The sequence below is a fragment of the Anastrepha obliqua genome, chromosome 4 (assembly GCF_027943255.1).
Source record: "Anastrepha obliqua isolate idAnaObli1 chromosome 4, idAnaObli1_1.0, whole genome shotgun sequence".
Classification (NCBI taxonomy): Eukaryota; Metazoa; Arthropoda; class Insecta; order Diptera; family Tephritidae; genus Anastrepha; species Anastrepha obliqua.
Window position 1 is genome coordinate 70,095,491 of NC_072895.1, and position 23,233 is coordinate 70,118,723.

Genomic DNA, 23,233 nt, shown 5'->3' on the forward strand with positions numbered 1-23,233 from the left:
AGTTGAAACATTTTCGAAAAATCTTGAGAATGTCTTTATTTCTTTAATTCAAACGTCTGTAACTCAAAAAGTACTATTCCGATTGGCCCAAGAAATATTTATATTAACGCAAAGAGACGGAATGCACCTATCAATCGCTTTTCTGGAGTTTTTTTGCATTAACTTCAAAAAGTCCTAGAAATCAGATTTTTGGTATATTTCACGAAGACGCTTCTTGGCAAAACTAACCTCGTGTTAGCATACGAGGTACCACATGTACAGAAAATATTTGTATAATAGTGTAAATTCCTAAACTTAACGAACGCTATTCAAGGTGGCACAAAATTAATCATCCTATCGGAAGATTTCTAATTTTTGCGGATGTTGACGTTCGTCAATCATATTGACACTTGTGAACTAAATAGGTGCAGCATACAAACAGGCAAGCAATGGACGTGTAAAGGTCAAATTTCTTTATTTCCATCGCTCAAAATAATTTTTTTAGTAATACTATATTATTAAAAAAAATTTGGATGATTAATTTTGCGCAACCTTGCAAATATAAAACCTACAGTGGCCTTAAACTTTTTCGCAAGACTGCATTTCTCAGTTAGTCAAGAACAATGTGAAAGTGTGCGTGCGTGACGTGCGCTACTCCTCATCAGTAGCATATGCTGCAGACAGACACTGCTCCAGACAGACAGACATGCAACAATTGTTAGAAACACCCGCCTCCCCCCCCTTTCGTATTTGCTCTGCGCATTGCTGCATGCCGGGAATGTGTTGTCGCCGCCAAAGAGGCAATGGTACGTGACTCAAGTGATGTGGTTGCTGCTGCTGCTTTGCTACAATTTTAGTATGTTGCTGATTGTATATATTTTTGCAGTGCTTATTCAACAGGATGAAAAGCAACACTAATTTGATTTCCTTAAGCGGAAGCAACGTCCTTGAGCATTGGCTGGCTTTGATTCCTGTGTATGTGCATACATATATATGCCCATATATGGATGTATTTGTAACTAAAATAGAAAATGTGTACAAATCGTATGTTGTTTTTGATATTTATGTTATTTTGTTGAATTTTCTGCATACTTTAGATGTCTTCTTCTTCTACCCTCTTCTCAACGAGTATTGTAATATTTAAAATTTGATTTCCAAAGAGAAAACCGAGGCAATGGCTAGAATAAACTGCATCATTTGGCGAAGGAAATATGTGACAACTTTCAGTTAAGTTCTATTTCAGTATATTTTTCCGAAACGAATACGTATCCCTGATTTTAGCAAAGGTGTCATAATCAGAAAATTTTTTGTTTAGATACGTATGCAGAAATTACCACAAGCTCATATTTTATGATATTTATGAAATATGCATGGCGATATTAATTAACTGTAGCTGCTTTCGATTCACTAACACCTTACTAGCTAAGTATAAATAAAAAAATTCCTCTTGAATCCAACGTTGTCTATGAATTAGCAGCACTGTTTTATTTTCGTGCAATAGCACTGCTCTTCAAAGCATTGCTCGTAAAGTATGGAAAATATATAAGTAATAAATATATAATAAAAGAATATCCATATCGCTTATAAGCTAAGCAGCTATAAACAAAGCCGCTTGATCATCGCTAAACTGTTCTTGCTTTCACGTACACATTTTTTGCTTGGCGATCAACATAATTCTTTAACGAACAAAGAAATGGCAAATGGAAGGCCGCAAGTATCTCCTTATATGAAAATTTGGCCTTTCTTTTATTTAGAGAGCCATAAAAAATTGAAGACTTTGAAATACCTCTCAGGTGAATTCAAAATTTCTGACAGCCTAAGCACAGTGTAAAAAAAGTATTCTTATAATAAGCTTTCAGTCCTTTAGCAACTAAAATCTCTATAGTCCTAGTATTTGGATTCCTTTCAACCAAAGTGATTTTTGAGTTCACATAACAGCACAAAAGGATTGAGATAGATATAGTCATATGGCATACAAACATACTCAAAATGTTGTGTTATTATCGAATTAGCTTTGTCCCTCCGTTCGTGCGCACGAAAGCTCGAGGAAAAATTAATATATTTCAATAAAACTTGGTATGCTTATTACACTCATACCAAAGAAGGTTGGTATTGAATGGGCGAAATCGGTTGGCCACTACTATATAACGGTAAGAGCGTATACTTCATCCCCATTGGAATGATACCGTGAGCTATTTTATGATTCAATACTCTGCCTAAATCAGAGTGTTTCCACTAGCCACTAAAGACAAAGGCTGGCAATCGATTTCCTCAACTGCTGAGGCCTTTGTTGTCAAAGGAAGGCTCAAAAATATGCCATGGAATATTTACATTAGTAGCCGAGTAGATAAATGTGGGTTCCGTTTTCAGTACCGATCATGAAATGTAATGAAAAAATTTGTAGTAACGGTTGCTCTTCAGCAAATAATGGCAAACTATAGCATGTACTACTGCTGCTTCCAAAAACCAACCCATAAAAAATTGCCTAGCGATCGTAGGCGGCATAAAACTGTAGATAATTCGTAGTACCACAACTGGAGCAGAAGCTCGATGAAACACTTAACAAAGCTTACACGCTCCAATTATTGGGTAGTCGAAAAAGTCTTTTCGTATTTTGTCAATAGATGTCGTTAAAGTCATCTATCTCCAGTGCTACCAATCACATTGTGTCATATTATATGGTGTTTAACCAAAAAAAATTAAATTCGGAGAAGTTGAAAAAAAGTTATAGCTGCTCAAAAATGAGTGAAAATAATGAAGAAATTCGCTATATTTTGAAATTTTTGTATAAAAAAGGGAAAAATACCACGCACACCACCAAAGAAATTTGTGAAGTTTACGGAGACGATGCTGTATCAGTTCGTGTAGCACAATAATGGTTCGCTCGCTTCCGTTCTGGAAATTTCGATGTGAAAGATGCACCTCGCTGTGGTCGACCTATCGTTGAAAAAGGCACTAAACCTTCATCATCAAACGGTTTCGAACCGTTTAAAAAAGGCTGGTTACAAAAAGAAGCTCGATGTTTGGGTACCACATGAATTGTCTGTGAAAAATTTAATGGACCGAATTAACATCTGCGATTCTTTGCTGAAACGAAATGAAATCGAACCATTTCTGAAGCGAATGGTAACAAGAGACGAAAAGTGGATCAAACACGACAATAATATGCGAAAAAGATCATGGTGCAAGGGTGGTGAAGCTCAACAAATGATCGCAAAGCCAGGATTGACGCCTCGAAAGGTTATGCTGTGTGTTTGGTGGGATTGGAAAGGAATCATCCACTATGATCTGATCCAGCCTGCTCGAACGATTGATTCTACACTTTACTGTCGACAACTGATAAGATTGAAGCAAGCAATCGAAAAAAACGACCAGAACTGATCAGCAGAAAGGGCGTCGTCTTCCGTCAGGACAACGCTAGGCCATACACATATTTGATGACTCGGCAAAAACTGGGAGAGCTTGGCTGGGAAGTTTTGATGCATCCACCATATAGTCCTGACCTTGCACCATCGGACTACCATTTGTTTCGGTCAATGCCGAGCTCCCTTAATGGAATAAAGTTGGCTTCAAGGGAAGCCTGTGAAAATTACTTGTCGCAGTTTTTCGCCGAGAAACCACAAAAGTTTTACACTGATGGAATAATGTCTCTATAAGAAAAATGGCAACAAGTGGTCGACACAATGGTACATATTTGGTTTAATAAAGTTCATTATAAATATAAAAAAAAATGAGTTGAAGTTTGATTAGAAATACGAAAAGACTTTTTCGACTACCCAATATATATGTATTTAGGTAAAATATTTGACTTGTTTCTTTGCTTTCGCTGCATTTTATGTATTTAGCTTTGAAATAGGAGCGGCTAGTTGAAGATTGCAGGGAATTAAAGTGAGCCTCGGTTTGATAAAGAATAAATTTTGTTATGAGAAGTTAACTGGTCATCAATCTCATTTTCTAGTTCATCTTCAGATGTTAGAGTTGGCCAGCGAGAGTTGCAGCTTCAGTATTGATATTTTATGCTTCTTCATCATTTATGAAAACTTGATTACTTAAATTAAGACCGTTTTGGCGTCAACTTTAATTTGTGTATGAGCTTCATTAATAATGTTGGTGAACTGAGCAACTACCAATAGTGAAAGCTCATCTTCTGCGGTGTAACCGTCCCATCTTCATTGGGAAGTTTGGCTTCTAAACATCAGCTGTCCCTAAACAATTTTTCACTATCTGTGGACTCACTGGCTCCCACGCTTCGTAAATGAAATAAACAACATCTAACAAATTTATAGATTTTGGCAGAGTTTATAAGTTTATGAGAGAATTAAAATATCTTTGGCGAGGAAAAAAAGTGACCGCGTGCTGTTATGGGAGGATTGTTCGCTCAGAAGAGAAAAGTTTTAAAATCCTCAAGGATTTTTGTCCTACTAGAAGAGAGTACACAGTATATATATGTACACTCGGAGGTTTGCCATTGCCTGACGAGGGGTCACTATTAGGACCATTTTTTTCTATCATATATACAAGTATATACATATACACATATATCACGTTACTCTGTAGGACATTTCTCCATTATTTCATTAGGCAGTGGAGGATTGCAAGTGTCACGCTAGATTTACGTATAAAAGTATCAGGTAAATGGGGCGGCTCATTTAATTATAATCAATAATCTACAGTCAATAATCAATAATCGCTGTCAAAGTTCCATTAAACGTGCGGGTGTTATGAGGAGGGCTGAGATCTGGCTTAAAACGAAAGAAATATCCAGCTCTATCACGATTATCAATAATGGCCTCAGACATCCGTATCAACTATTACTTTGCTCCAGCATCTCTAGTTTCCCGTCTTTCTAAAAGGAATGACTCAGCTACATACAAACATATGTACATATGTATGTACGTCCGTTTCACTCAGTAATTTTTTTCTGTTCACACCAACTCGAAATACGAATACTTATTAATATAATTTTCTTGCGTCTTGTTTTTTCTCCTACTTATAAGAATTTTCAAAATGTTACAAATTTATTCCGACTAAAGTATGTATGTAAGCATATATGCATATGTATGTATGTGATTATGTACATATAGCTACGCATGTTGGCGCATAATGATGTTTCAATTTAGTATAGCTCTATGTACGGTCCAACAAAAACATAGAAGAAAAAGAATATATGTATGTGTGTATATTTGCTATAATACTCGTATTGGGAGCTCACTATAAAGTCAGTAAGTCTGCGCTATTAAAGGTCGGTGGGAGCGAGGAGGAAAGGAAATCCCAAGTCATGCAACTGCAACTAAATGCCGCAATAAAGAGTTGCCAAGGGCATACGTGCGTGCCACAGCGAGACACATAGTCATGCAACTGTAACAATAACAAGCAGTAAAGTTCAAATGGTTGTGACAAAAATAGCCACATCAACGACGTCATCAACGGCCCACACACTTAACCACACGCACATGTGCATTAATACGCGAAACGCATTTACTCTTGTTTTTTTTTTTGTTGTTGCTGTTTTTTTTTTTTTTTGTAATTGCATTTTTCGCGCCAACGCAAAAAATTTCGCGACTAGTGAACGGCCAACCGGTCTAAAGGCCGGCCGGTCGGTCGGTTGTTTGGCCGGTTGACTTGTTTTGGCGCTGAATGACCGCGGATACTGTAGCAGCTGCGGTTGGTGCGTAAGGCTTTGACCAATGCCCGCTGCCAGCCGAACAGTCTATGAACTAGGAAACAAGCCAGGCAGCCAGCAGTCAGTCAGCCTACCTCAGTCATAAGGCGTTGCGCCATTCGCATTCGATTCTGATAATGAAGCTGAAATGCACACTTTTACATTTCCTCGTAAACAATTAAGGACCTACTGTGGCGATAGCGGCGACAGGCGGGTGCGCAGGCAATTGGTTGGGCATAAGTCGCAGCAAGATGACGATAACGTGCTGGCCAAGCAGCTTTCTTGGAAAATACCGAAAATTATTGCATTAATGCGAAGCATACAGCAGCAACACGCCAAGTTGGTATTGTTGGTGCACACGCACGCATCTACTTAGTCACCAACACCAACGCATTTGAGCACGCGCCAATGATTATACGTAGGCCATCCAGTAGACCATATAAACATAGCACCAGTCGGCTAGCTGGCTGGCTGGCTGGTTGGTTGGTTGATTGCATGGCTAGCTACATAGCTGGCTGGCTAGCTGACTGAGTCGTTGGCTGACGGATATGTGCTTATGTAAGTATGTCTGTAAGTACAACATTCAGCCCACATGCGTCTGTATTTACATGTACCTCTTCCCTCCTTACACGTTACTCGCCTTCCCCCCACCAAGTAGCCTGCTGGCTGAGCTATGTCCGTTGGTTGTCCGATGGCTATTCGCCTCCTCATTTCGACTGGATTGTGAACGCTTGGTTTATGGCATTCCAAAAATGTTACCGGCCGCCAATGAGCGCACTTTTGCCGCACGTTGTTCCTATTTTTAACCTGGCTGTTTCAAGCGCATGCATACCTTCGCATGTACTGGCACATACTTGTTATGATTCAGACTTTGGATTTTTGTTTTGCTTTTGCTTCAATATTTTACTGCTTTCGCGTCTCTTTCACTGGCTACGCTGCTGCCTTCAAAATGCTTTCGCAATGCCAAAGCGTGGTATTTGCTAAACAACACATGTATCTACATGCTTATGTTTGTTATATGCTCACACATCCATATTCGCTTGCGTCCGTTTTAATTTTTGTTGTAAAGCCAATATATATGATTGAGAATTTCAGCGAAATGTTGGAATTTTATTTTTACTGGTATTTTTCTTGCCGATATCGAACCAAAAATATTGAAAAAAAAATTATCGTTGTGGGTTAATCGAAATATATAAATTTAGTAATTCTTTAATTACAAATTTTAACTAGGTATTGTAAACTTTGTCCATATGCAGATATATGGTTGTACACGGATATGCTGAGTATGACGGGGCTTGGCCGTAAACTATGAATTAGATCCGTGTATCGAAATAACACAATAGCAGGTTGGAAAATACATATATGTAGATGTATCTTATAAGCAAGAGGAAGCCTGGATTTTTCGATATCAATTTTCAATGTTATGCTTAGCGATATCAAATGTTTAATGAAGTTTTTTTGTGAATATATACTTTTATTTTATTTCTTATTTAGTAAGCCAAAAATGTAGTTTTTATAACCTATGAAAGTTAATAATATGATTTTCTAAATTACTAAAAAAATTTGATTAATTAAAAATTTTGTATAGAGTTCTTTAAGGTGAAATATATTTGGTTATTCTGGCCGAACACCATCAGCAACGACGCACTGTAATACAAATGCAGAAAGTGGTGATGGAAAGGTCGCACGCTTAGAAAACCACCAGATAGCATCACGAGAAGGCACTGGACTGGAAACCGCAAAAGAGCAGAGATCGCGGTCGGCGGTCACTTGGAAAGGGTCGATGTTGTGCGAACTAGCAAATACCGACATCGCATGGGACGGCAAAGTATGGAAAAGCAATAGCCCAGAATCATGTACGCTGCAAATGTATTGTCGAATCCCTATGCTCCCGAGCGTATATAGATACTTTTTAAAAATAATTTTTTTGGCAAATTTCAAATTTTTGGGAACAAATTCTCTTTATCATTTTTGGAAAACACCCCTTGGACTTAGATCGACTTTTGCAGACGGACGTAATATACGAAAATGAAAAAACACTTTTTCGTAAAAATATATTTTATACTAAAAAATGTTAAAGTTTTAAGAAGAACCAAAGATATTTTACTTTAAAAAACTTTTTACTAACATTTTCTACATTGAATAAATTACAAAATTATAGAAGAACCAAAGATATTTTACTTTAAAAAACTTTTTACTAACATTTTCTACATTGAATAAATTACAAAATTATACATTTTTTGTAATATTATTTTTTAATTTCTTATTATACTCAAGCCTACAAATAAATCAATGTTGATAAAATCTACGAAGGTGCCCAAAATACTTGGACTACTTCACATGGAAATGCACAATTGCAAATTGATGTCAAGATCTCCAGATAAATGTTGCATATTCTAACTACGTAAGAACGAATGAAAGAAGATAACCTAATATCCGAGAATTTAGAGCTATTATGCCACACAAAACCTAAGATGGAGTACAAAATAGATACAGCAGAGTTAGTAGAGCTATTGAATAAAAAATGGAAGTAAAAACTTACATCTATTCTTTTATCCGTTTAACATATTGAAGAAGAACAGTAATAATAACAACGCCATAAGACGGTCGGAAAACATTATGAAGGTTGGGTTAGGCAGTGCTGGATGATGTGTAAAAAGATCTCACTTAGACCCATAGGGTCCATTGTGTTGCCAGTGCTATGTATCTTTGGTGAAAGTAATATGAAATTATTTCGTTATACTCAAAGAGATACGAGAGTTACAGCACCAACGAACGAATGCATTGACATCTTATTCCAGCCTAAGAATATCATCTGAGCCTCTTATTTTAGGAGATCTTTTTGAGCCAACTGCACATAGAAGAAATTGACAATTAAAAAACTGTTAACAATGACATTAATAAATAAATCAAACGGTGGAGGTCATAGAATATCACCTTGGTTATTATTGCATAAGTAAAATTTGAACCAATGGAAGAAAATCCAGCGAGACTAATTAACACAATAAAATTTTACTAGAAACTTTATCTAGCGCTTTAGACAAATCTGTGTAAATACGAGTACAGTCGGGTTGGGCTCCATCGGCGATAATTATAAAATAATATTCACCAAAAGCAGCTAAGTTGGAAACTGTAGACCTACCACTGACAATTCCACTAAACATTTAGTAGCAAAGTACATATTTTCTTTAATAATTCTTTCAAAAAGTTTGTTCATAGCTTCGAAACCGACTTTAATTACCAAATTAATTACACAAAATTAGGATAACAGTTGCAATAAAATCTCCTAAAGATAATGATTTATTAAAAATTATTTTGAGAGGAGTAACAATGGCCGGTGAAATTTTGAGAAAAAACACGGGAATCCTATCGTCCCATTCGTGTGCACAGCAGCTTTTAAGCCCATGATTCCATTTTTGATTTCCAGAGAAGAAAGGTTTCAATGGGCGAAGGGTTGATAAGCTTGGCAAGAAGAAAACGAGTCAGCGTCGTCTCGAATGAAGTTCGATTTGAATAATTCCGCAAATAATTTAACTACTTCTGAACGAGGGGAGACGGATTTATCATTAAACTGAAACTGGGCGGAATGAGGCATATTTTCTGATATTTTGCAATGGTCGTATGTTCTGTTTTATATATCATTCCTTAGAATGATTGACTTAGTAACTACTGAAACCAGTCAGTGAGAGATTTGACTCACTGACGGTAGATTAATTCGAGGAGCTTAGAGTAATTGATTTTTTTTATTACTAAGATTTATTTTAGTTTATTTATTTATTATAGATTGATCGCTAGCATCAATATTATTAAAAGTAAATAAAAAATTGGTGAGTTGGTGCGTGATTACCATTTGGAATTCACAGAGAGATCGTTGGTTCGAATCTCGGTGAAAGCAAATTTAATAAAAACATTTTTCTAATAGCGGTCGCTCCTCAGCAGGCAATGGCAAACCTCTGAGTGTATTTCTGCCATGAAAAAGCTCCTCATAAAAATATCTGCCCTTCGGAGTCGGCTTGAAACTGTAGGTCCCTCCATTTGTGGAACAACATCAACACGCACACCAAAAATAGGAAGAGGAGCTCGGCCAAGCATCTAACAGAAGTGTACGCACCAGTTATTTATTTTTTTTATTTTTTAAATAAAAAATTGGAATACACTTCTATTTGTTTCACCTCTATTCCATATGAAAAAATGTCCATTTAGAGTTGGTTTAGAGGGTGCTTATATTGTATATGTGAAAGAACTTATTAGCATATGAGGGCTCTCTCAAATAAAATAGGGCATTTTTGGTAAACTGCATTATAGTTCTAGGCTAGAACAGCATTTGCAATATTATCATAAAAATTCTCGGACAAAATGTTTTGATATTCGGTTTTTAAGAGAAGTGTTATATTCTTCTCCCCAAAACGTTCCTGTCTTCGATATTAGAATGGAATGTTGATGATAAATACATACATATATGGACTTCTGCTAAATTCCAATACTTTAGCATTAGCGGTTTGCAAAAAATAACTTTTACTTTTTTACGGGAGATACCTCGCCCCCTTTTCCAATGCCTACGCCCCAGATATATAGAGACAAATGTTTATACATCAGAGAAGACAAACTTATATTTGATAAACTTGGTGGCTATGGTATATTGGTACTGTAGATAAAATTACCGTTACATGGAAAGTAAACAAGGGTTATGCTGCAAACAGTCACGTAAACGCTGTTACGATCAAACTAATGAGAACCCCATGTAAAGGAAAAATTACTTCCTTCCGTATCGTAGATTTTATTGCAGGATTTTTAAAAATTCCTCTCAGGATTGCTCTCTTACCACACAGTGTTGCCAAACAGTACATTTCGAAATCATTTACAATGTTGCACTCTTTGCATCTGTTGGTTTTTGGCTTTGGTTTATTAAACAATGAAAAATTGTAACTGATAAGGCGGATGTGTGTAAAAGTATGTAAGCAAAAATATCAATGGCAACATTGTGTCGATACAACCAAACACAAGCACATACAAACCGATGTATTGTGTAAATATTTAACTAAAAGAACGCAGTTGTTTTCAACGGGATAAGTTGTGCTCAATTTTGTGTTCTCTAGGAGCTACAATACGTCGGTCAGTGTGCGCACTATTATGCCCGTGTTATACGGTGTTCAGATAGACGGACGGAGAAAAATACTGGTAGACATCACTAAATCTCTTCCTCACTTCATTCTAATAAATTTGGTTTATGAGATGTGGCTATTAAATAATTAGATTGATTCTGTGAAACATTTTAGTTCTATTTCATAAATTTTGCCTTTTATGACCTTCCATATACACCACCTCTATCCCTACAACGCTCCGTGCGAATCTTCTACTGTTCGAAATAATGCTGAACGTTTTTTTCTGTCAGCTCCTTCAAAATATAGACCGATTTCTCTTTCACAACTTCAAATACCCTAAATCTTTCTCCTTTCAATGTAGATTTCAGCTTAGGATACTGCCAGAAAACGCATAGCGAAAGATCCGACCAATGCGGTGAATGGTATCATATAATCCTCTCAATACGGTTGACATGAAACTTTAAATGATAGAGTCTCTGAGTGAATTGCTGCCTTGCCAAAACTTCTCATAAAACATTTATTGCTTGGAGGCGGTATAAAACTGTGGGACAAAATTACTACATAACCAATCACTCTTAGTTAAATATTTTACTTTTCAGAATTTAATGCCGATTCTGCAAAGGCAATAGTAACATTTTCCTTTTTTATCACTTTACAGTGCAACAACAAACAACAACCTTGAAATGTCCCTTCTCAAGCGGATCACGAAAAATACCCTATAAACTATCGAAAATCATATAAATTGAAAACAAGTGAAAATGTGCAAATATGCAGCAGTGATGAAATCAATTACAAACACAACAAATACAACGCATACACTGACATTTCTCAAATCGAATTACAAATACAAACGCAGATACTTCACGCAAATGCTCAATTCGAATGCAAACGAAATGCAGCATCCACAATTGAAGCTCACTGCAATTGAGGAATCAGAAAAGGAGGTGATGGTGGTCAATTGCATCGATGCCAAAAATACATTAAATAATGCAATTAATCAAATAATCAACACTAATCGAATTACATATGAAATTAAATTAATTTTAAAATTCTTTATTTTGTTTGTCGGCAATCTACTGACGCAATCTTCTTGCCATACATGCAAACACAACCACAGCCACAGCCGCATTTGCGGTAATGTGGCGCTAACGCAAAGCTCTGAAGATGTCGTTGGAAACTTTGATGACACGAGCCATGAACAGCGAAATTATGATAAAGTGTCAACCAGGCGATGCCAAACAGCTACGCTCCATTATTGGCGACATCAGCAAAATCGGCTACAGCTGCAACAACAACAACAAATAGTAGATTTAGCGCGTAATCAAAGCAGACGTAACAGCAATCACGGCAGCCGTCGCTGCAATGACAGCAATTGGCAAGATTTATCGCCGGTGGTCGCGCGGCTCTCAACAAAAGCAACAACAATTGTGCAACGACACGCATCATCAGCCGCCAGCAATGGACGCATTAATGTGCTCTCAACACTGGCGGCAATATTATTTATGGCATTGGCATTCAACACGCCGCCTCTAGTGGATGGTGAGTAATCAATGTTATGAGAATGCATGCACTACATATAATTCAAATGTGAGTGTGTATGTGTGAGGCTGCGTATGTCGCTGTAACATCTTAAGCAATGAGTGGCGTTGATATCTTAACTGATTTGCAGCTTTTATGTCATCTAGACAAATACTCATACATACCATAAGTGCGTAAGTAGATAAGTTTGAAGCATTAGCAAAATATTGCAGGTGGAAGAGGGCGGGATTTAATGATGAGGTTTTTAGAGATGATTTGGTTTAGAATATACCGCAACTTTCTGAGTGAGTATCTTAGTATCAAAACACATAACGATAAACGAATACTAAAATGAATACGAGTTCAAACACTCAGGTGAAGAGTGCGGATAAAAATTTCAGTACGAACCCAATACAAATTCGATAACATTGAGAATACGAATGAAAATATTGATACGAATACTGAAAAATTCGAATACGCATAAGAATTTCAATAATTGTGGGCACAATAATGAAAATAGGAATGGAAATACGAAGACAAGGTGTATATAATTCTGTGAAGTGATTTGTAAAACTTAATTGCTGCAGACAATTCTAGACCTCTCTTTAACTTTTTAATTTTTTTTTATATAACACATGTTCAGTATAAACAATTCGCATAGCTGTCAGTCAAATGCTTCGTCAAAACTGGCGTCAGGCAGTCATTCTACCCGGATTGTTAGTCACCTTTTGGTATTTTATTCTGAGTTCCAGTATTTTCCATTGTTAGGACCTGCCTTTTCTGAAATGCCCCATACTTTTTTTAACAGTTTTTGAAATTCGAGATGTCAAACATAAATTAATCGATTATTTAAGCAATTAATTGGCCTTAAAAAGTCGAAGTTTGTGTAAATAAAATGACACTAAATTCCAATAATTCGCGGATCAAGAAAGAGTTTACTATAGAGTTTTTTAATTAGAGGTGTTATTTTGATATTCAAAGAAAAATGTTATTTTTTAATATAAATGATCGGATGTTTATTTCATTATAAAGAGGCCGTTAATAGTGGAAAATAACATCAGGAAAATGACCACCACGACAAAGCTTACAGGACAATATCCTTTTCATCAAATTTTCCATAATCGAATTGCAAAGTGGCTGCCCTATGTTCTTGATAGCCTCACGAATTCCATCTTTGAGGTCTTAAATCGACCCTGGGCTGTTGGCGTAGACCTTCTCTTTCGCGTGGCCCCAAAGAAAAAAAGTCACAAGGTGTTAAATCACAAGATCTCGGTGGGCAATTGTGATCACCTCTTCGAGAGAAAACACGGTTCGAAAACTTTTTCCGTAAAAGATCAATGGTTTCGTTGCTTGTGTGGCACGTAGCGCCGTCTTGTTGAAAATAAACGTTGTCCAGATCAATACCATCCAACTCCGGCCATAAAAAATCGTTAATCATCTCTCGATAGCGCAATCCATTCACCTGTAACAGCTGTTATTGGAAAACTCTTTATATACTTATACATACGAATGTAGAACGTCAGTACTCTTTCTCCTTTTAAACGTTTATCACTTACGAGTATATAAAGTTAGGTGGAAGAAAGTCAAAATCAATCGAAAATCGTTTTGCTTTTCCTCTAATAGGAAATATCTGTTAGAATTAGTTAGGAAAAAATTTAAACCGTATCTTTTTTGGCTACAGTTGGAAAATTTTTTTGTATAAAATTCTAAATTTTTCTATGAAAATAAAATGGGTCAACAAAACTTCGAATGTTGTGTCCTCAGGGATAAAATTTGTACCTTCGAATAGGATATTTTTTCTCCAATCACTACAATTTGTTGAAGGCCAACCGAAATATTGCTTTGTTTTACGAACTTGTTTGCGTAGAAACGAACCGCTCCCATCGACTTCCAGCTGTATTTTTGAGAATTCGTTTTCGAACACATTTTAATATTACTTTTAAGCTTCTGCTTTCCACAATCAAAAATACTAGGATTATATTTACTGTTAAAGAAGTGCAAAAATTCCGGCAGCCAAACTACAGTTTTAAGCCGATTCCGAACGGCACATATTTTTTTATGCAGAGCTTTTTCATGGTAGAAATACATTCGGAGGTTTACCATTGCCTGCTGAGGAGCGACCGCTTTACTGCCTCATTTGGACTTTCACTGCGTTGTATATCATTGGTGTCTCTACGACCGCGTTTGAAGTCAGCAAACCATCGTTTTATTGATGTTTCTGATGGAGCGGAGTCCTCATAACACTTTTCAAGCTTGAACGGCATTTTAAAAACCTTTTGATGGAAAAAATTAAAACACAAAATTCTTTTTGATCCATTGTTTTGAAAATAACAAAAGTAGCGTCACTCTAAGCACAATAACTCAGGAACTAATGAATAGAATATCGTGAAATTTTAATAGCTGTAAATTATATGCACACACACATACTTTCCTGCCACGGCAACTTCCGCATAAAAACGCAAAACCTGCATTTGGAGGCTTTATATTAATTTGTGATTCACAATTTAAAATACTTTTTTAATTTCACAAATCACAGTATTGCCAAGCCACTCACTGGATTTTCACAAACATGTAATTTATTCTACTTTTGTTTGTTTTGTTTTCTAAAGGAGCCTGACGTTAGACTTGTCAAAATGGCGAAAAATAAAGTAACTGTTTTAGGAAGACGCCACCTTCAGTATTCAAATCGTCTTATTTAACAACTATCGTAATTTGTAGATTTGGTACGTGGTATCTTCTGGCGACATCAGTCTCGAATTGTTCTGTCTTAACATCTGGTGTCAAGGCGAATTTATATTTTTTTTAATATCTCATTTGCTGTTGCCGCAATTACTAGCCGCTTTGCGAAGTTTCTTACTGTGCTAGAATATGAAAAAAGGCGAATTCATAGAAGGCGAGATCGCTAGAGCAATAACAACAAAAAATCAGCTGGCATGTCGTGTAGGCTCGCTTTAGTATGAAATTTTACGTTTAGGTCTTTTACTTTTCCTTCTCTAAGTTGTCCAAATTAAACAATTTGGCATATACTCTGGCGATTTTATTGTCATATTGATTGCTTAACGGCAGAGTAGTAAATTCATACCCCAGATACTGAAGTAAGCCCCAAAGATGATCAACTTTACACCACTTTTCCCCTACCTAAGCATTTTCCTAAGCATTTTCCAAAACAGCAACAAAGCCTCGGATGAGAACTTCCAAAACTGATGACGACCCCTGCAAACGAAATAAGGAATACGATTTGAGGGCATGCACCTGGAATGTCCGGTCCCTTAATGGGGAAGGTGCCTCTGCCCGGCTGGTTGATGTCCTCGTAAGAGCAAAGGCTGACATCACTGCCATCCAAGAGATGCGATGGACGGGGCAAGGCAAGAAAACCATAGGACCTTGCGACGTCTACTACAGCTGCCATGTAAAGGAGCGCAAATTCGGTGTCGGATTTGTTGTGGGAGAGAGACTTCGTCGCCAAGTACTGTCGTTCACTCCGGTGGACGAGCGTCTCGCAATAATCCGCATCAAGGCACGTTTTTTTAACATATCGCTAATTTGCGCCCACGCCCCGACGGAAGAGAAGGACGATGCGACCAAAGATTCCTTCTATGAGCGCTTGGAGCGTTCGTATGAGCACTGCCCCCGCCACGACATAAAAATCGTGATTGGCGACTTCAACGCCAGGGTGGGCAAGGAAGGAATTTTTGGTCCCACAGTCGGAAAATTCAGCCTGCATAACGAAACATCCGGTAACGGACAGAGGCTGATCGACTTCGCCGGGGCCCGAAACATGGTAGTCTGCAGCACCAGATTCCAGCATAAAAAAATCCACCAAGCAACCTGGCTGTCCCCTGATCGAAAAGCGCGAAACCAGATCGATCATGTTGTGATAGATGGAAGACACGCTTCTAGTGTATTAGATGTACGTACGATCCGAGGACCCAACATTGACTCGGATCATTACCTTGTTGCAGCCAAACTGCGCACACGCCTCTGTGCAGCAAAAAACGTACATCTACCTACGCAAAGAATGTTCGACATCGAAAAGCTGCAATCACAACAGACAGCCAGAAGATTCGCCACTCGACTCTCACTCCTGCTCTCAGAGAGCACTTCCCAACAAACCGGCATGCACGAGCAATGGAGCAACATTTCTCGTTCTCTACGTACCGTCACCGAAGAAGAAATCGGATGGGGAATGTCATGCTGCCGCAGAAAGAAAGGATGCCGCCTATAGAGCTACGCTGCGATCGGGCGCAACGCGAGCCATGTGGGATCGCTACAGAGAGCTGAAAAAGGAAGAGAGACGTATTATCCGACAGAAGAAACGAGAGGCCGAAATACGTGAGTGAGAGGAGCTTGAGATGCTGGCCAACAGGAACAACGCCCGAAAATTTTACCAGAAAGTTCGGCGGCTTACAGAATGTTTTAAGACCGGGGCATTTTCCTGTAAGAACAAAGACGGCGATCTGGTGACTGACGTACAGAGCAATCTTAAATTATGGAGGGAACACTTCTCGAACCTGTTAAACAGTGACAGCTGCGCATGTCGTAGAGAATGTGAAGATCCCGATACCCCAATCGATGACGACGGAATTGTAGTTCCGTTGCCCGACCGAGACGAGGTGAGAATAGCAATATCGCGGCTACAGAACAACAAAGCCGCGGGCGCCGACGGACTGCCGGCTGAGCTATTCAAACATGGCGGCGAGGAGCTGGTAAGGTGCATGCATCAGCTCCTATGCAAAATATGGTCGGATGAAAGCATGCCTGCCGATTGGAATTTAAGTGTGCTCTGCCCAATCCATAAGAAGGGCGACCCTGCAATTTGTGCCAATTACCGCGGGATTAGTCTTCTAAATATCGCCTATAAGGTTCTAGCGAGCGTATTGTGTGAAAAGCTGAAGCCCACCGTCAACCAACTGATTGGACCTTATCAGTGTGGCTTCAGACCTGGAAAGTCTACCATCGACCAAATATTCTCAATACGCCAAATCTTGGAAAAGACCCATGAAAGGAGAATCGACACACACCACCTTTTCGTCGACTTCAAAGCTGCATTCGACAGTACGGAAAGAAGTTACCTGTATGCCGCGATGTCTGAATTTGGTATCCCCGCAAAACTAATACGGCTATGTAAGATGACGTTGCTCAACACCAGTACCGCCGTCAGAATTGGGAAGGACCTCTCCGAGCCGTTTGATACCAAACGAGGTTTCAGACAGGGTGACTCGCTGTCGTGTGACTTCTTCAACCTGATGTTGGAGAGCATCGTACGAGCCGCAGAACTTAATCGCTCAGGCACAATATTTTATAAGAGCGTACAATTGTTGGTGTATGCCGATGATATCGATATCATCGGCCTTAACAACCGCGCTGTTAGTTCTGCCTTCTCCAAGCTGGATAAAGAGGCAAAGCGAATGGGTTTGGTGGTGAACGAGGACAAAACGAAGTACCTCCTGTCTTCAAACAAACAGTCGGCGCGCTCGCGTATCGGCACCCACGTCACTGTAGACAGTTATAAATTCGAGGTTGTAAAGGACTTCGTTTATTTAGGAACCAGCATTAACACCGATAACAATGTCAGCCTTGAAATCCAACGTAGAATCTCTCTTGCCAACAAGTGCTACTTTGGACTAAGTAGGCAATTGAGCAGTAAAGTCCTCTCTCGACGAACAAAACTAACACTCTACAAGACTCTCATCATGCCCGTCCTGACGTATGGCGCAGAAGCTTGGACGATGTCAACATCCGATGAAGCGACGCTTGGAGTGTTCGAGAGAAAGATTCTGCGTAAGATTTTTGGACCTTTGCACGTTGGCAACGGCGAATATCGCAGACGATGGAACGATGAGCTGTATGAGCTTTACGACGACATAGACATAACGCAGCGAATAAAGATCCAGCGGCTACGTTGGCTGGGTCATGTCGTCCGAATGGATACAAACGCTCCGGCTTTGAAAGTATTCGATGCGGTACCAGCTGGTGGTAGTAGAGGAAGAGGAAGGCCTCCTCTGCGTTGGAAAGATCAGGTGGAGAAGGACTTGGCTTCACTTGGTGTGTCCAATTGGCGCCGGTTAGCACGAGAAAGAAACGACTGGCGCGCTCTGTTAAACTCGGCCAAAATCGCGTAAGCGGTTATCGCGCCAATTAAGAAGAAGAAGAAGCATTTTCCAAATGGGGCAAAAAAATCAGTCATATAAAAAATGTATTTTTCGTGGAATTATAAATAAATCAACTTCAGGTAAAAGAGAACCTTCATTTGATAGCTGTGGGATAAAATCAAGAAACCGCTTCGAGCGCAACTTTAAAATATTTGTTTTTGCTTAACGGAGCCATATCTGATGAACATTCAAAAACGTAACTAAAAAAAACAAAAAAACAAAAACTGAAAAGAAGCCCTTTATTATTGAATTAAACTCATAAAAATCGGCTGACCTATATTAAGAAAATCAAAAAGCATAGAAGGTACAGCTAGGTACTTAAATACGTCTATTTGGAAGGTTTATGGCTAAGCATGTAGCGTGAGTGTATGTGTGTACATATGTATGTTAATATATCTGAAGCATAAATTCCTTTAACGGCCAACGCAATTTAAATGATGCGGAATGCTCCGAATCGTTAATAGATTTACACGTAAATATAGCGATTGCCTATTTGCATCATTTTTAGGGGTTATTTTGAGTTTTTATGAGATTAATTCAAATGCTATTCCCCACTGGAATTAATTACCACGCATTCATGCTTGTTTACGACTTCGCTACGACTTCTGACTCAAAGTTGCTGAAAGTTATTTGTTTATTAGTCCTTTGTCTGTGTGATTTAGGTAGAAAAGGAAAAGTGGTTAAACCAAATAAAAAATTATTATTAACGCCACACAAAGTCGACAGAAATACTTTTTACCTGTATGAATTGGTATTCAGTGTTTAACGACTATTTTTGTTTGTCCGTAACTAACTTAACCATTTGCTTAATAATTGCGCATTTCTTAGCGTTCTCTGTGTACCATCAATAAAAATCAACAATGGTCCAAATTTTGTATAAGTGAAAAATTATATTGATTTACATAACTACCGCTAGATAAAATGTTACTCAAAATTTTGAATCAACACCATTTCGAAGCAAAAAAATCGTATAGTATTATTTTATTGCACTTTAAATACATTTGAAACTTGAATGATCAAAGCTTACGTGAACACAACGAAAAGTTTTAATACATAAGTTTTCCTTCAAAAATAAAAACAAAATAAATATTTAAGTTCCTTCAAACTCTGTGGCTGCCTCCTTATCAATGAAAAACTCTACACCAAATCGATCATGTTGCGATACACGGACGACCTGCTCCCAATGTTTTAGATGTACATAAATACTGCACGAGGACCGCCCTGTAGTCGCCATTCAATAAAAGTATGGATGCTACAAAACTATCGGAGAGAAGTACTCGATACTTACTTATCGGTTTCATTCTAAAGCTCACAACGGAAACCTCTTTTTTATAGCTTTAAGGTCTTCCCTTTCTTCAGCCGGGATATTTTTCGGACCGGAATTGGAGTCGCTCTAAATATCAAACATTTATCAATATTTTTTTTTCGTCTGTTGTTGCACCAGCTTCCAAAAATATGCTTTTTCGACTCACTACTGTCAAAAGTATAGACAGCCTCATCCTTAAAAAACTCCCTAATCTGTTGGACTGTTTTTGAATAAACAACGGGGTACCTGAAATGAATACGTTTGAATCTAAAATTGTAGTCATGATAACTAGATGCGAACATTTTTTCTAGTGAGAGCGCTGTAAAAATGTGAATTTTTTTACAATTTTTGGCACTAATGCCACGCAGGGATAAACATTGAAGGTGTATTTTTTAAACAAAAATTGGGAGTTTTCAGTTTCCACACAATCATTGAGGTTAATATTTAGTGCGCGGTTCAATAGGCTTAAGCCACCAGTATACACCTACATATAATAAACATAACTACAATTAGTATAAAATATATAAATAAGCAAAAAATTCAAAAATTGATATTTAAATGAGATTATTCAGAAATGAAATACAAAAGTAATATAATAATAATAAAGTAATGAACACGAAAAACGTAAGTATAAATAAATACATAAAATATTGCATTTTTTTTTTAACTTTATAAAGGGTTTTTCAATTGGCGCGGGTCGATTTTGGCGCCCTGTGGCAGCCATTTTGTTTTGGTGACATCTGTCAAATCTTTTGTTTATTATTCAGTTGTTTATGCCAAATCATCATGGCAAGTTACACGATTGAACAGCACGTTCAAATGATAAAACTTTATTATCAAAATGAGTGTTCATTAACGCAAACGTTGCGCGCATTGCGCCCATTTTTCGGTAGACGTGCTGATCCTTCAAAGTCGACTCTTCAACGTTTGGTGGCCAAATTTGAGACGACCGGGTCAGTAAACAATCAGCCAACACCCATACGTTCAAGCAACGCAAGATCAGCCGAGAACATTGCCGCGGTCCGTGAAAGTGTACAGCAGAACCCGAGGCAGTATATTCCTCGCCGTGCACAAGAACTTGACCTTTCGCAGACTTCAACTCGGCGAATTTTGCGTCGGGACTTAGGCCTACACCCGTACAAGATCCAACTGACCCAGGAGCTCAAAGTTGATGACCATAGACAACGCCGTTTGTTCGCTGACTGGGCTTCGAATCGTTTGGAAGAGAACCCCAGTTTTGGGCGAAAAATCATCTTTAGTGACGAGGCGCATTTTTGGATGAATGGCTGTGTTAACAAACAAATTGTATATGGGACGACACCAATCCACACGAGGTTCACCAGGTGATAATGCATCCTCAAAAAGTTACAGTTTGGTGTGGATTTTGGGCCGGCGGCGTCATTGGTCCGTCCTTTTTTGAAAACGCCGTTGGTGAGGCGGTCACCGTCAACACCGCACACTACACAACGATGATAACCAATTTCTTATGGCCCATATTGAACCATATGGACCTAGACGACATGTGGTTCCAGCAGGACGGCGCTACGTGCCACACAGCAAACGCCACGACTGACATTCTGCATGAACGATTTGAGGGTAAGGTTATCTCTCGCAGGGATGATGTGAATTGGCCACCAAGGTCATGCGATTTGACCCCGCTAGACTTTTTCCAGTGGGGTTTCTTGAAGTCTCAGGTCTTTGCAAATAAACCAGAATCGACCGATGCTCTAAAGGTGAACATAACACAGGCCATCGCTCAAATTCAGCCGGATCTAGGCGGAAGAGTCATTGGAAATTGGACCACTCGGATCCGTTCCACCATAAGAAGCCGAGGCGGGCATTTGAATGATGTCATATTCCACACTTAAGGGCATATATACGCCTTTCAAATAAAAAAATAATTTTGTCAATAACTCACACAAAGCTTGTTTTATTCCATTGCAACATCTACCCGCCCTTATTGAAAAACCCTTTATATAAAAATGAATATTTGTCTGTATGTCATCGATGAATTGAAAAACTACTGGACCGATTATTATAAAAATTGGTATATAATAGGACTATGAATAAGTTCGTGCGGTTTTACAACAGATGGCGTAACTTGATTATTATTCCATCGATCCACATTTCCAAACATTCATTGGAGAGCTACTGTCGTAAGGCACAAACGTCAGTATAAGTTTTTTATTTGAAGCGTAAACAACAATATTTTTACCACACTTGAAAATGTCGAATTTCGTGCCAAATAATGTGTTTTTGCGGGGAATTCTTCTTCATTATTTTAATATGAAGAAAAAAGCAGCCGAAAGTCATCGTATATATTATATGTATTTTTCCACGAAGAAGGTTTGTAGAATATGCTCATTGATGCCACTCGCCACCAGGTGGCGCTGCAGAGTAGCAACTTCTGCCCCGTTCAACCGATTGTATTTTTACACAGAGGAAACGAATATGACATGTTCATAGATGGAAGCAGTTGATCGTATACTGCGATATTTGTGGGGAAACAGACGGATCTTTGGTAGCGCACTCATTTTATTGTCTGGTGATTTTCGACAAACACTGCCCATTATACCACGTTCAACACCCGCTGATGAATTTAATGGCGTCATTTACAGAAATTGACTTTGAAAACTAACATGCGTGTACAACTACAACGGGATGCATTGGCTGGAAATTTTGAAAAACAATTATTGGATATTAGAAATGGGCGAATGGAAATTGATGAATCTACACAATGTATCACCCTGCCAGCAAACTTCTGTAAGATCACAGAAAGCATCGACGAATTGGTGCAAAAAGTTTTCCCAAACATTGCACAAAACTACAAAACCCATCAATGGCTCAGTACGCGTGCTATATTAGCAACCAAAAACATCGATGTCAATACCATCAACTTCACCATTCAGCATGGAATACCCAATGAAACCACAACATATAAGTCCATCGATACTGTGGAGAATTAAAACGAGGTTGTCCACTATTCAACTGAATTCTTGAATTCGCAGACTCTCAGTCAAGAAAATGATGAACAATGTTATCGAGGCAACAATTTTGACTAGAAAATTCAAAGGTGAAGACGTAATGTTGCCACGTATCCCAATGATCCCGAAAGATATGACATTTGAATTCAAACGCTTACAGTTCCCGGTGCGACTCGCTTTCACAATGACTATTAACAAAGCACAAGGACAATCGTTACAAGTGTGTGGATTAAATTTGGAGAATCCATGCTTCTCACATGGACAGCTTCATGTGGCTTGCTCACGTGTCGGAAACCCTTCTGATTTATTCGTCCACGCACCAGATGGAAAAACAAGAAATATTGTGTATCCCACAGCACTTCAATATCGAATTGAAACTAAAAACTTTGTAATGTCACAATTTTTTCGAAATAAACAAAATCAATAAAATGGTTTAGAATGAATTGAATATTTGTGTACAGATTTTTCTTTAAAATTATATTTCTTAAATTTATTTTAGTTATTGGCTTAGCAACGCAAACATTGTGAAA

At 38.2% G+C, this 23,233-nt stretch overlaps 1 protein-coding gene across 3 annotated transcripts in view; it reads left to right on the plus strand.

Annotated features, from left to right (window-relative positions):
• LOC129244908 (uncharacterized) overlaps nt 1–23,233 on the plus strand; it is a 107,674-nt gene that overhangs the window by 38,172 nt on the left and 46,269 nt on the right. For all 3 annotated transcript variants that reach the window (XM_054882812.1, XM_054882813.1, XM_054882815.1), the window contains one exon: nt 11,402–12,282. In XM_054882812.1, coding sequence (XP_054738787.1) covers nt 11,502–12,282 — 781 coding nt within the window. In that variant the 5' untranslated portion in view covers nt 11,402–11,501. The remainder of the gene's footprint in view (nt 1–11,401; nt 12,283–23,233) is intronic.